At 41.3% G+C, this 14,513-nt stretch overlaps 1 protein-coding gene across 1 annotated transcript in view; it reads right to left on the reverse strand.

Annotated features, from left to right (window-relative positions):
• Hps5 (HPS5 biogenesis of lysosomal organelles complex 2 subunit 2) overlaps positions 1–14,513 on the reverse strand; it is a 52,198-nt gene extending 37,685 nt beyond the window's left edge. The window contains 8 exon segments of the mRNA XM_038313780.2: positions 1,282–1,353; positions 1,645–1,857; positions 5,442–5,575; positions 6,927–7,119; positions 7,763–7,827; positions 7,954–8,064; positions 10,577–10,725; positions 14,284–14,513. Coding sequence (XP_038169708.1) covers positions 1,282–1,353; positions 1,645–1,857; positions 5,442–5,575; positions 6,927–7,119; positions 7,763–7,827; positions 7,954–8,064; positions 10,577–10,684 — 896 coding nt within the window. The 5' untranslated portion in view covers positions 10,685–10,725; positions 14,284–14,513.

A 14,513-nucleotide genomic window follows, 5' to 3' on the forward strand; every position in this document is an offset into this window, starting at 1 on the left:
CAACTGATGAAAGCAGAGGCAGAGAGCCACAGCAGAGCACTGGGCTGAGCTCCCAAAGTCCAGTCGCAGAGTAGGAAGAATGAGAATATGAGCAAAGAGGTCAAGACCATGATGGGGTCATCCACTGAAACAGCTTACCTGAGCTAATGGGAGCTCACCAATTGTGGCCGGACAGGGAAGGAATCAGCATAGGACCAAACTAGGCCCTCTGAATGTGGATGACAGTTGTAAGGCTGGGGGAGACTGTGGGGCCACTGGCAGTGGTACCAGGATTTATCCTTATTGCTTGTACTGGCTTTTTGGAACCCACTGTCTTTGGATAGATACCTTGCTCAGCTTAGATATAGTAGGGAAGGCCTTGGACCTTCTTTAAAGCAATGTGCCTTACCCTCTCTGAGGAGTGGATTTGGGGGTGGAGGGGAGAAGGTGGAGGAAATGGAATGAGGTGAGGGAATGGGAACTGGGATTGGTATGTAAAATGAAAAGCAATAGTTTTCTTTTTAATAAAATTTAAAGAAAAAAAAGCTGGAAGCAGGGCTAGAGATATAGCTCAGGGGTTAAAACTACTGGCTGCTCTTCCAGAAGAAATAAATTCAGTTCCTGGCACCTCCACAGTGGCTCATAACTGTCTGTAACTGCAGTTCCAAGAGAGCTGGCACCAGTCACAAATGGTGTACAGACATATATACAGGCAAAACACTCGTGTAAAGTGAGATTTAAAAAAAATTAAAGAATACACACACACACACTCTTTAAAGTTGAAAGGCCTGGATGTAGTAACAAGCAACAGTAGTCCCAGTTACTTGGGAGACTAAGAAAGGAGGATTACTTGGGCCCAAGAATTGGAGGTCAGCCTTAACAACATAGCAAGAATCTATCCTCCGATTCAGCTCACTTGTAGACTGCTTGCCTAGCATGCATAAGACCAAGTCTGATTCCCAGAAACACACAAAAAATTTTTTTAAGCTGACTGGTTGGAGTTTAGCTTATGGGAAGAAGAATCACTCAGCTGTACAAGGCCCTGTATTCAAACTCTAACATCATTTTTTAAACAACTGAAACCAGGCTGGGCGGTAGTGGCACACACCTTTAATTCCAGCATTCAAGAGGCAAAGGCAAGCAGATCTCTGAGTTTGAGGCCAGTCTGAACTTCAAAGTGAGTTCCAGGACAGCCAGGACTACATAGTGAGACCATCTTGAAAAAGAAACAAAACAACAAATCTGAAAAATATAAAAGCAAATACTTCTGAATAAAGAGAAAAGGACAAAGGAAAAACTTACCTAAGATGCAAGAGTTTGGGGAATGACAAAGACTGGGAGCATCCAACTGCAGGATTATACTGAGGCTCTGCTCTGGAAGGCAAACACACCTGCTGACGGTTTGATTACAACCTAAAAGAGTACTTTTTGCAATATAGAGAAAATTTCAACTTGAAAACCACTTCAAGAGTCTAAATTGCACCTCCCTTTATTCGTCATTTTAGTGAGAAGAAAGACAACTGCTTAAAGACTGTTCTGGTATCTCTAAATCTTCTGATAGAGATTATACCTCACTCTCACAAGGTATAGTCAAACCTTGGACATTCCACAGCACTATAGATTTTAACCCAATGCTCCAGGAAGTCCCATGCAGAGAATGGCTACCTTGTAGTGATCACAGGGAGGGGTGGCAATGACAAGAGCTTCTTGAACTGGTGTGTACTCAGCACTTCCCCATCAAAGTTCACTTCCCACATCCTGGAGCCCGGGCGTGCACAGTAAATCAAAGGCTGCTGCCCCCCAGCAAATTTTCCAGGGAAGAAACAAGCTCCATATTCTCCATCTCTTTCCTTGTTTCCAATTTTCCAAAACTTTTCCCTAATTTCCAGAAACAAAGACAAAGGTTTCTTTACAAAAAAGAAATGCTTAAAACAATCATATTAAGGAACTGAGAACAGCACTACAAATCAGCATGGCCATATAACCCACACACCCACACGTCCTTTTCCTCTTTCTGTTCTCTGTACTATACCAGAAAACAATGGCATGGATTGGTCCAAACAGGGCGGGTTACCGTAACCACTCTGTGACAGGAAGCCAAGATCTTCGTTTCAGTACTGTTTATTATTAAGAGAATGAGGAGGGCCTGTTTCAGATCCAAAAGGCATTACAGCTAAAAACTACTCAGTTCACCTGTGAACCTTACTGACCGCTTTCCAAGTCACTATGTATAACACAATTCTTTGGACATTCCATGCAGGCTCTTCCTCTACCTTCCCAAATGTCTCCAAGACCTTCCCTCACTACAAATATCCAATGAACTCTTCCTTTTCTTAAAATCTTTTGAAATTCTGTGTCTTGGAACATTCTGCTCCCTCAGCAGTCCATGAGTTAGATATGAGAGCTAAGCTACGTGGGAAACAGAGTGAGAATTAGCAGCTTTCTCCTAAAAACTCCTGTTATCTATTCTTTTTTTGTTTCTTGTCTTTTGGGTTTTGGCTTTCTTTGTTGAACCAGGATCTCCCTCTGTAGCCCAGGCTGACCTAGATTATGTTGCCAGGTTAGATTTGAACTCTCAACAGTTCTCTTGCCCCAGCCTCCCAAATGCTGAGATTACAAGCATAACTTTCTTTTTACAAACAAACTAATGGTTTCCACTGTGACATTTCACACATGTACGCCATGTACTCTGCTTGTAATTACCTCCCCATCAGCATCTTAATTTCCTCTCCTACTAGTCCCTTCTCCATCTGCTTTGACAAGATACAGATGCAGTTAAACAAGTACATATGCTTCTTTACTAAACATCCATGTATAATTCTAGACTGCACACGAGCGACAACGTGCAGTGTTTGTCCCTTTCCTCCCTCTAACTGTCCCCCTTCTCATGTCAATCATGTGTAAGCACGTGTGCATGTATGTTTTTATTCAAGTCTAGATTCTACATTTGTCTGTTTTCTGTTAAGTCTGCTTCATGACTTGCCTGCATCGTTATTCCATTGAAAAACGTCCTAGGCTTCCATTTGCTCAATTATCTGTTTCTTATACTATGCTTCCTGCTTCAGCCGCAAGTCCACACGTCACACATGGCAGTTGAGTCTACTTGAACGGTAGACTATGAATTACAAATACAGGGTCTGGCCCACAAAAAGCAGTCAGTAGTTTGTTTTGTTTGGGGGCACGTCTCATTACGCAGTCCAGGATGGCTTTCAAACTCTATTAGGTCCCCATCTCTCTCTGCCCTCAAATACTGAAATTACAGGCATGCGCCAGCTCACTAGGCCTCATGACCTCAGTCCTTTTTTTTTTTTTGGTTTGTTTTTTTGTTGTTGTTTTTGTGTTTTTGTTTTTGTTTGTTTTCTGAGACAGGGGTTAGATCTGTGTACATTCTGGCTGTCCTGGAACGCGCTCCGTAGAACTCACTGAGAAATCTGCCCTGCCTACTGCCTCCTGGTGCTGGTATTAAAGACGTGCACCACCCCTGCCAAGCTCAGTCTGTTCTTGGAGAATGATTTCATATGCTCTTTAGCCAGGAGTCAACTCTGAGACTCTCGATGAATCAATAAATAGTCTTCCACTTATCTGCTTTGTGAATAAACTTTTTTACTATAAGAACATGGATGTAGGGCTGGAGACATGGCTCAGAGGTTAAGATCATTGCCTGCTCTTCCAAAGGTCCTGAGTTCAATTCCCAGCAACCACATGGTGGCTCACAACCATCTGTAATGGGTCTGGTGCCCTCTTCTGACCTGCAGGCACACACACAGACAGAATATTGTATACATAATAAATAAATAAATACTTTTTTTAAAAAAAGAACATGGATGTAAAAATGTTTGAAATATACAGAGAAATAAAAGAAGTCATAATTTTATTTATTATGCTGCTTATTTGTTATGCTGCCAAAGGGAACCCTGAATTCCTAATCCTCCTGTCTCCATTATTTCAAGTGCTGTAGTTACAATATGTACCACCAAGTCCAGCTTAGGAGTCCCAATTTTTTTAAAAAGATTTATTTATTATATATACAGTGCTCTGCCTGCATGTACGCCTACAGGCCAGAAAAGAACACCATATCTCATTACAGATGGTTAGGAGCCATCATGTGATTGCTGGGAATTGAACTCAACTTCTGGAAGAACAGTCTGTGCTCTTAACTGCTGAGCTATCTGTCCAGCCCATAAGCCCCAATTTTTAGAGAATGTCATTTGTTGAACAGAATGTGGGTTAAAACTAAAAAAGATTATCTGAACTTATATATTATAATATCTATTATCCTCCAAACTGAACCCCAGCTAATAGAAGGGGACAGTTCAACATGCTATTTCTGCAGCAGGTTCTACATTACTGCAACTCAACTCTAGCTATACCCCCATGAAATGAACACCCAATGTCTTGTTAATTGCAGAATTCTCACTTTTTTATGCATGCTTGAAGTTCTGCTTAACAATTCTTTTCTATTCATTAATTTAGTTGAGACGGGTCTCTCTACATAGCCCTGAAAATCACTACCTAGCTAAGACCTGCCTCCAATTCTGAGTTCCATTGCATCTATCTCTTTGAGTGACAGGATTAAAGGCATGTAAGACTAAACCCAGTTTCCTTCTATTTCTTTAACTCCAGGAAGGTTTTTCTGACAGGCAGTTTTTCATTTCTTGTCCTATTACTTTACTGAGTGCTTACTTTAATTCCAAATTTTATTTGTGTGTCTCTGTGTGTACTTCTGTGTGTACCTGTGTCTGTTCATGTGGTGCCTGTGTGTTTGTGAGAGAGGGTTGGGTCACAGTTCAAAAGATTTCAGTAACTGTGGTTGGCCAACAGCCTGAATACTGAGCTCACTGAGATGGATGCATAGCAAATTTGTAAAGAAGGAATGATCCTAAGAAATAGGGTAGTTAGCAAACCAGCAAGGGCCCGCATGAAAAGAATGGCCACTGAATACTTCTGAGCATGGGAACTAGCTAAGGAACTTTGGCAGTGATAGGTAATACTCATCTAAGCTGTTTCCTAATATGCTCTGATATTTCACCTCTAAAACATTCCTTTGTCATTCACTGTTACCTGTGTCTCCACTTGAGACTTTAGTGGGATTTTGTCAGCTCCACAAAGCCTATAGTAATTCCTTACCCAATGTTGCCCATTAGTAAAATATCATTAAATGCACAACGAATTTTAAAAAGTGCAATAGAGGAAATCAGGGCAGTCTTATTCCAAACACTGAAGCAAGTGCTTGGCGTTCTCATGGCACTTAGGTGACGTCATAGGCTAGGGCTCACTGATGGCCTGTCTTAGTCACCCGTCTTTGTCTCCTCTTTCTCCTAGTTTCTAATGTCAGCTTTCATTTAACTGGTTCCATGTAACAACTACAAATTTACTGGAAGGGTTCTGGCTCCATGATTAACAGTACTTGACCTGAAAATTCTGAAATTCTAGAGAGCTGATGTTGTAGTCGGTTAGTATACCTCTCAGTGTCACACAAGAAGGATCGAGTCAGTGAAGACACAAGTAATCTTCCATCCAGATAATCTAACTGGACAACACAGGAGTCGACTGTTATTATTGTCTGAACAGGAAACATCACAAAGGCAGCAGCTGCCTAAAAGAGGTGGGTGTGAGAAGGAAATACATTCACTATGATGCACACAATCTCTTCTGCCTGCCCTGTTAAAATGCACCAGGAGTGGTGGCACACGCTTACAGTCTCAATACTCAGGTAATCAAGACAGAAGGACTCCTTTGAGATCAAGGCCAGCTCATGCTATGAAGTAAGACCCTATCTTGATAAATTAGAAAAGAAAAAGTTCAAAAAATTTAAAAATAAAGCCAGGCATGTAACTTATACCTTTAATCCAGCATTTGGGAAGCAGAGGCAGACAGATTTCTCTAAGTTTGAAGCCAGCCTGGTGTACAAATGAAGTCTAGGACAGTCAGGTTATGTAGCAAGACCCTGTCTTGATGAATGAATGAATGAATGAATGAATGAATGGCAGTTAAAAGCACTTATTCTTGTGGAGGTCTAGGGTTCAATTCCCACAAAGTTCTTTACAATAGTTCATAACTCCAATCCCAGAATGTACAAAACATAGAAAGACATTTGAGTAAAATACTCATGCATGTAAAATAATATAAATAAAATAACCAGAATTTAATTTGTCTACAAGGACATTAAAGTTTCCCTCACTCAAAATTTGTGAGGTTGAAGGTGGTAGCACACACCTTTGACCCCAGTCTTGGAAGGCAGAAGCGGGAGGATCTCTGTAAGTTCGGAGCCAGTCTGACCTACCTATTCAGTTCCAGGACAGCCAAGGCTACATGAGAAACCCTGTCTCAAAAGAACAAAATAATTAAATAAAAATCTGTGAAATAATTTGATAGCTAACTACAGAAATTTCTCAATGTTCAGTTCGTTATTATCTATTTGTAGTGAAAAAATATTAGTTTTGAAATATACGAAATAATTTTTATCCTATTGACAGTATTTCTCCTTTTGAATAAAAAGCAAATAAAGTCTTAGCTATATGTAGGGTTTTAACTGCATTTTTCCTTTTGGTTTTTTAAGACAGGATTTTCCTGTGTAGCCCTGGCTGTCCTAGAACTCAGCAAGCTGGTCTCAAACTCAGAAATCCACCTGCCTCTGCCTCCCAAGTGATGGGATTAAAAGCATGTGCCACCACTGTCCAGCTCAACTGTATTTTGAATCAAACATGTATTAGGAATCAAATAATAACTTTGATGGGTCATGATGGACAAGCCAGAATATTCTGGTATGTCCATTAGACAACAGAACGCTATATTCTTCTGCCAGCACTCTACACTAAAACCAGTAAAAGATAAATTCTCCAAGGCTTAGGAAATACGGCAAATAAAATTGTATCCTTCCATTCAAAGTTCCACAAACTAACACCTTATACCACAGCACAAAAGCAAGGAGCTGGAGGGTTCCTCACCTTTGCTTGTTTCAAAGTGTTGAGTTTGATGGCAGATACTTTGCCCACATGGTCACCGACAAAGACTCTCAGAACAGCTGTGTCCCAACAGAGGGCAGTAACTTTTCTGCCTTTGTGTTCTGAGGATACATGAATTCGCTCTGGTTTCCCACGACGTTCTTGGTTTAATTCCCAAACAACTACGAGACCTTGACTGCAAATAAGTTATAGGCAAATCAAATCACCACAAAAAAAGTTATGGCAATGACAAAAAAGATACAACTGAATTGCACCATAACATTTACCATATTAAATACAGTGTAAACTCTTGTTTGTAGGGGGAAAAAGTAAAAATCAAAGCATTCAGTTCTTTGTTTTGGCCATCAAATCAATAATTTAGGAGAACTTAAAGTTCTAAATTATCTGTTTCCATTCTCTCTCTCTCTCCCTCTCTGCCTGCCTGTCTGTCTGTCTGTCTGTCTGTCTGTGTGCATGTGTACAAGGTTAGAGATACTGTTAAAATATTTTAATATAGGCTTATACATGAAAATCAGACAAAGCAGGAGGTTCTGAGAGAAAAGTAAGGCATACCCAGGTGTTAGCAGGGGCTCAAGGAGAGGCGGCTCTTCCCATTTTAGATGTTGTTGCCTCAAATCAGCATTTTTCACCAACACTAAGGTGACCAAATACCCCTCCCAGATGGCCTGGGCACTGAGCAGATCTGAGTCCCCAGAATATGAATTTCCGTGCTAAACCAGTACAGTGCTAGGTAGCATGAGATGGCTGGTCATCCTAACAAGCACACTTGTCAGCTTAACATGCACTTAGAAAAGACCGTCATTCAAAGAATATCTTACTTGGTAGCTACAGCAACATAGTCATCATCATGAGAACAGCAGGCAATCTGAGTGATCGCACCTTCCTAGGGCATCAGACAGAGAACAGTTTGTTTCCTTTCTTCTTTTTACTCTAAATGATTAATTACACTGGAAAAGTTCACATTCAAGAAAGCATACTCTAACCAACGTGTGAATGTCCTCGTTCTTACCCGGTGAGAGAGAAACAGCCTTTGCTTCCAGCCGTCTTTCTGAATAAGATTGAGTCCTCCTCCTGTGCTGCCTAATGCCAACCATTTCCGAGACACAGCTATGCTGGAACACTGAAAGCGTGAAGAGACAAGTGTGAGATGATTGTGCCATAACCAGTATGCACTGGGATGCAGCTTGGCTGCAGGACACTTGCCTGGAACTGACAAAACATAAGCTGCATTCCCAGAACTGTTAGGACAACCTAGCCGCTGGAAGTAAGTGCTGCGAGTCCGTGCCCACTGTGTCCTTCCATCTTTCCCCTGCCCGGAAGGACACAACGGAAAAGCACTCATTTCTAAATCTAGAATGCTGAAATATACCAAACAAAGAACATTTTGCTTTTAAACTTTTAGTTGAATCTCAAAAAGCTGAATAGGCTCATTTATATTAATGAGTAATTTTTCTTTGTTACAAGCCAATTATTAAATGGTTCATATTTTGTATAATTTGGTCAGGCCATTCCAATGCTGACCACAATAGGAGGAAACTAAACAATAACCAGGAACAAACAGCTACGTCAATCATTTTCTCACTTAAATCATTTCTATCTGCAGAACCATCACATACACCCTTAGAGCAAATGAAACTGGGAGGCCTCAGATGCAGGTCCCATATGGCCATGTCTCTTCAAAACCATTTTTGACTGAGCCAGCAAAGCAAGTTGTGGTCATGCTGTGCACAATTCTTGTGTCAAAATGTGTTAATAAGCTGACTAAAAACCATTCCTAATCCTCTTCAACTTTCTTTCCAACACAGAAATAGACAAACCCAAGTATTCACTTTTGTAGGTTCCTTTGCTGCCATGGGTGGCCAAGGTATTCAGTCCCAGCCAGCGGACTCAGCTTGCTAGAAACTTCTTGGGAAGCTTTGTCTTCTCTAATGAAAGTAGAGTTAAGAAAATGTGCAAACCTTTGTTCTTGGCCCCTCGTTCTTGCTGGAGTTACTAATGTAGACAAAATGAGTAAGGCCAGGCAGGATATTACTTCACTACTACTACTATAATTAAGCCAATAGATATGATGGGAGAAGAGGGATGGAGAAACATGAGTAATGTGTTCATCACAAGAACAGAGCCACACATGCAAAACATGTTTTCCATAGACGCATATGACAACAACAGCTGACAGAAACTCACTCCTATCTGCTACACCTAGGAGGAGCACAGAAACATATTCTAAGAACAATTCTGTGTTTTGAAGGAACTGTCTTGTTTCTTGGCGTGTTCTCAAACACCTCCAAATTCTCCCACAATTCCACTCTTGGACTGTGTCCAACAGTACAGTATGCTGTAACTTGCAGCTGAGAACATTGCTGATGGTGACCTTCACCACTTTTGACTGCACTGGCCTGGCTGTTGGTTCCTCTTCTCCCTTTTTTCAGAGGACCCAAATCTGCACTGGGACATCAGGCTTATATCTGCAATCCCAGCACTGAGGAAGCTCAGTGCAGGGCATTTCACCATGAATGTGGGACTAGCCTGGCTGCAGTGATTTCCAACAATTTGGGCAATAGAGTGAGACTCTGTCAGAAGACGAGACAGAAGGAAGAGTGGGGGGAGGGAAGGGAGGAGAAGGGAAAGGGGTGAGAAGAGGGAAGGAAGGGTAAAGGAAAGGGTAGAAGTGATGGAGGAAGAGTTATCTGTGCTATGTTTTCTTTCAATTGGTGGGGGGTGGTAATTATAAAGAAAACTGCCTGGCCCTTTAAGAGAACAGAAAATTAGGTAGGGCGGAGTAGACAGAACAGAATTCTGGGTGAAGCAGGAGTTGGGGAGATCTTCAGGCAGTCGCCATAGGATTCTTCCATGCTGCTCCTCTCCGAGATGGACAAGGTTAAGATCTCTCCTGGTAGGCCACACCTCGTGGTGGCTAGCCCAGAGTACGAAATATGGGTTAAAGTGAAGAATGTGAGAAGGTGAAGGCCAATAAGAGGCTGAAACTATGGGGGGCCACAAGGCAGTGTTATGAGGAAGAAGACCGTATTACACGTGTAATTATTTCGGGTGTAAAGTTAGCCGGCACCGGGCAGTCAGACGCAGCCCCCCGCCGCTTCACACCTAGCAGAGAAGGTGGGTGATTTAAGGCAATAGCAAAAATTTAAGAATAAAATCATTTGTGATCAAGATTTTATTCTTCACTGTGACTTCCCTGTGTTTGATCAGGGAACCATGTACTTTCCAAGGAGCTACCTGGCTTTTGCCTTATTCCCTACACATGGCTGTATCAAAGTTCTCCTCTTGAAGTAAGTGCAGTAATTCATGTTGTTCAAAATAGGGTATGCTCATTTATACTATTTTAATGCCAATAAAGTACATTACTTCCTCAGAGAAGACAACAAGACTACCAAGAAGAGGGAAAATAAGGCAACAGTAGTGTATTCCAGAACTGAGAAAGAATCAATTGATAGTTCAAAAAAATAAAGAGCTACTTCCATGGAAGGTAAAACAGGCAAAAGCCCCAAAAGTCCACAAAACAACAGGGACAAGAACACAGGTAGCAGCAAGAATGGCAGAGCACACAAACACATTTTGGATATAAAATGAAAGTAATAGGCTACATAAGACTCTGTCTCAAAGCAGAAGTTCACCTTTAGACGACTAGAATCCAGCCGCAAAGCTGTGAGTAACGGGTCCAAGGACTCGAATTCTGCAAGAACATGGCTGTAGGCTTCTGGTATTACTGGCACAAAAGTCATTTAGCCAGAAAGATGAAGGTTGTTCTGTAAAGGATTTCCCACTAAAACAAAATTGCAAAATATAATTTAAAATTATCACTCATTCAACATATATTAACATTCAACAGAGAAAGAAGCAACCATCTCTAGAAACTGGTCATTGGGGGGCAGACCTAAGTACCAATTACATGCAAAGGTTCATTCATATGGTGAGGGACATACCTAGATTACATGCAAAGGTTCATTCACACTGTGAGGGACATACCTAGATTATATGCAAAGGTTCATTCACACTGTGAGGGACATACCTAGATTATATGCAAAGGTTCATTCACACTGTGAGGGACATACCTAGATTATATGCAAAGGTTCATTCACACTATGAGGGACATACCTAGATTATATGCAAAGGTTCATTCACACTATGAGGGACATACCTAGATTATATGCAAAGGTTCATTCACACTATGAGGGACATACCTAGGTATCAATTACATGCAAAGGTTCATTCACACTGTGAGGGACATACTAGGTATCAATGACATGCAAAGGTTCGTTCATACTGTGCCATTCCCTAACTCTCAGAATTTTAGGTCTGGATTTCTGAGTCCTTCCACAGTCCTATCCCACTGCACTGTGGAACAATTTAAGTAAGAAAAATGGATAGACTAGGACTTAAAAGGAAAACTGGACAAGCTCCTCAAGGGTAAGGTAGCAATCCCACTGTTTCTTTATATCATAAATCATCTGTCTATAGGAAGCTTTCGTTAAGAGGCAACCTTGAGCTAGGAATGATGGCACACGCCTTTAATTCCAGCACTGGGGAGACAAAGACAGGTGGATCTCTGTGAGTTAAAGGTCATCCTGGTCTACAGAGTGAGTTCCAGGACAGGCTCCAAAGCTACAGAGAACTCTGTCTCAAAAAACAAACAAAAAAAAAAAAAACAAATATAATGCCAAATGAAACATTTTATCTATTCAACTACTCTCAAGTACATTTTGGAGGGGATTGGGGGTCAAATGTCACCAATTTCCATGGGAAAAGAGAAAAGAAATTGGTGACCTTCCCGGTCTTTGTTGTGTTCAAAGATGTTCATCTTTCATATGATCAAAACTCAAATGCTTGCCATCCAATCAGCCCTGACAGTGCACATGACAAACAAGGAAGCACTTGTATTCGGTGCAGTGTTCACCATGGGCATGACGCCAGAGCCTGCAGGCTTTGATCCGAGGTTCTCACCATCCTGCACAGATGTCAGCAGTGCCATGACGTTGTATGAGTCCGGGTATAAGTCTATGAAGCGGGAGCCTAAACCAATCACTTCAGTGACCAGTGTGCAAGTTTTCTGCTGCCTTTGACACGTGAATATCTACCTTTGGGCCTCCACATGCAAATGGGTATGGACACACACACACACACACCAACACACAAAAAAAGAATTAGAAAATTCTAAAAGCAAACAGATACCATGAAAAACATTCAGAAGCATCTGTTTGTATTTTTGACACTATTTTAGAGAGCACATTTACTTCATTCAGCAATATGTACTAGAGCATCACTCATTTGCTAGACATTGGTCTAGAAGATAGCAGCAGAGAACAAACAAAAAATCCTAATCTTCTCAGAGCTGCCAGTGGTAAAAGGCACAAAAACATGTAGAAGCTGGTTTCTCTTATTTCTGTGGTGTGACAGACTCAAACCCAAGATCTTTACATTCTGGGCAAGTGTTCTATCACTGAGAGTGCCTGCCCGCCTTTTGTGATTTTTTTTTAATTATATACATGTATTCTCTGCTACTAGTATGTTCTCAGTACAGCTTAACCTATATAATTGTATATTCTGTATATAACTGTATATTCTGAAACAAGCAAACAAAATTTAGCATGACTATACTCAAGTATTGACAATTCCTTTCCCAAGAAAAATTTCAGTCATTTATATTTTTAATTAGTTTATTTTTATTTTATATGCATTTGTGTTTGTCAGATCCCCTAGAAGAAGAGCTAAAGAAAGTTGTGAGTTGTCATATGGATGCTGGGAATTGAACCTGAGTTGTCTGGAAGAGCATCCTCTGGAAGGTCACACAGTGCCTCTTAACTGCAAAGCTGTTTTTTCCAGCCTCCGTCATTTATCTTAAATAGTTAGTAAAATAACAGGGACAGTTGGGAGACGGACAGGATCAATAAAAGAATTCCCGAAAACCAGTTCCAGTCAAATAAGAGAAAAAAGTCACAAATACAGTACATACTACATACATACGTATCCACAGCTCTCAGTTAGTCAGGAAAACATCCTAAAGAAGTACAACTGTTCCCAGGTCCATCGTTTACCATGAGGAGGGGAGAAGGGCTGCAGGTAGAGCTGAAAGAGGAGAGGCAGAAAGTGCTGAAGGTATTCAGAGCATACAGTCTGGTCCTCAGTTAATATAAATGAAATAACGAGTAAGAAAGCTGGTTGCCATAATTTAGGCTTGAGGTACAAACGCTTCCAACCTTAAGCCAAGGGACCTAAACTTAATTTGGTAGTTGCAGAGTCACGGAAGGATTTACTGTGGAGACTTTACACAGATCCTGTAAAGTGCTACGGGCAGATGCTAGAAAACATGGATTTAAAAGTAAGGAGTGAGTTACGAAGAAGGAAGATGAGGTATACCCTTTACCTAGAAACTCTGTGGGAAAGAACAAAGCCTCTCTTTTGACATTCTGAGTAGAGAAGACTTAAACTTATTTGTTACTAGCAGTAGCTAAAAAGCAAAAGAATAGCTTTCCTTGTTCCAGACATGTTATCTCCTCATTGCTTCCTTTTTAGCTTCATCTCCTTACCCTCTCTCCGTATGATTCAACTATTCTAGACTATCCTGTTTTTTCCTTCCGAAATGTGAACTTCCGTAGCTTTAATTATGCTGTTCAAACCAATAAGCCCGACTTTTCCTAAAAAGCTGAGTTTAAAACATTGCTTCTGTGCGCTAGCAGATAAGATGAAATGAAAACTTATAAAAAACGCCAAACTTGTAGAAGATGGTGGCAAAGGGCTTGCTAAAAAATCAGTGAACATCTAACATCTTTTTAAAAGGTTGGATTCCAAGGGTCACACGCTCACAAGAAAAAAGTAGGCTTGAAAAGTAGAATACACAAGAGAAAAAGAAGAAGACGAGGAGGAGGAGGAGACCTGACTTTGGTCCCAGAACTCAAACAAGTTGGGAAAGAGAGATCCAAATACACAAGTTGTCCTCGTTTGTGTCGTGTCATGGCCACTATTCTCCCCAATAATAAAAGAAAGTAGAACACACGAAAGAAAGCTCCGAAACGCGTTCTCTCACTTCCCGGATTATTCTGATGAAATAATCAAGAGCAGTAGACAATGCGGCTTACATAGCCAGTGCAAATCACAGCAACGCACCTAGATACCATGCATAGAGGGAAAGATTCGACAGAGACAAGGGTAACAAAAATTGAAGAAATTATGCAAAGGGGGATTAACAGACTTTATTTCCAGAAGAGAATCGTCCTGTTCAGGAAATAATGATCAGGAACTCTGCTTCAGAAAAATTAACAACTCGCTCAGGCATTCTTCATGCATGCAGGCATTCATCATTCATTTGGACGTTGCGAGAGCCTACCGTGTTCTACGTCCTGGAAGCCCCGCTGGAGACGAGGGTGAGCAGAGCAGTCCCTTCCCACAAGCTCTTGTCAAACCGCCCGTGACTTAACTGCGTCTGTCACTGTGGAGAAGAGTCTGGGGGACGCGGGTTTTCGAGCGAGGCTCACAGAGTTGCAGGCTGAGAAACCAGCCGCGACGCCTCCAAAGCCCAGCAGCCGCTTCCGTCCGCGGGGCCTCACAGACCCCCCA

This window comes from Arvicola amphibius, chromosome 12 (genome assembly GCF_903992535.2).
Source record: "Arvicola amphibius chromosome 12, mArvAmp1.2, whole genome shotgun sequence".
Lineage (NCBI taxonomy): Eukaryota > Metazoa > Chordata > Mammalia > Rodentia > Cricetidae > Arvicola > Arvicola amphibius.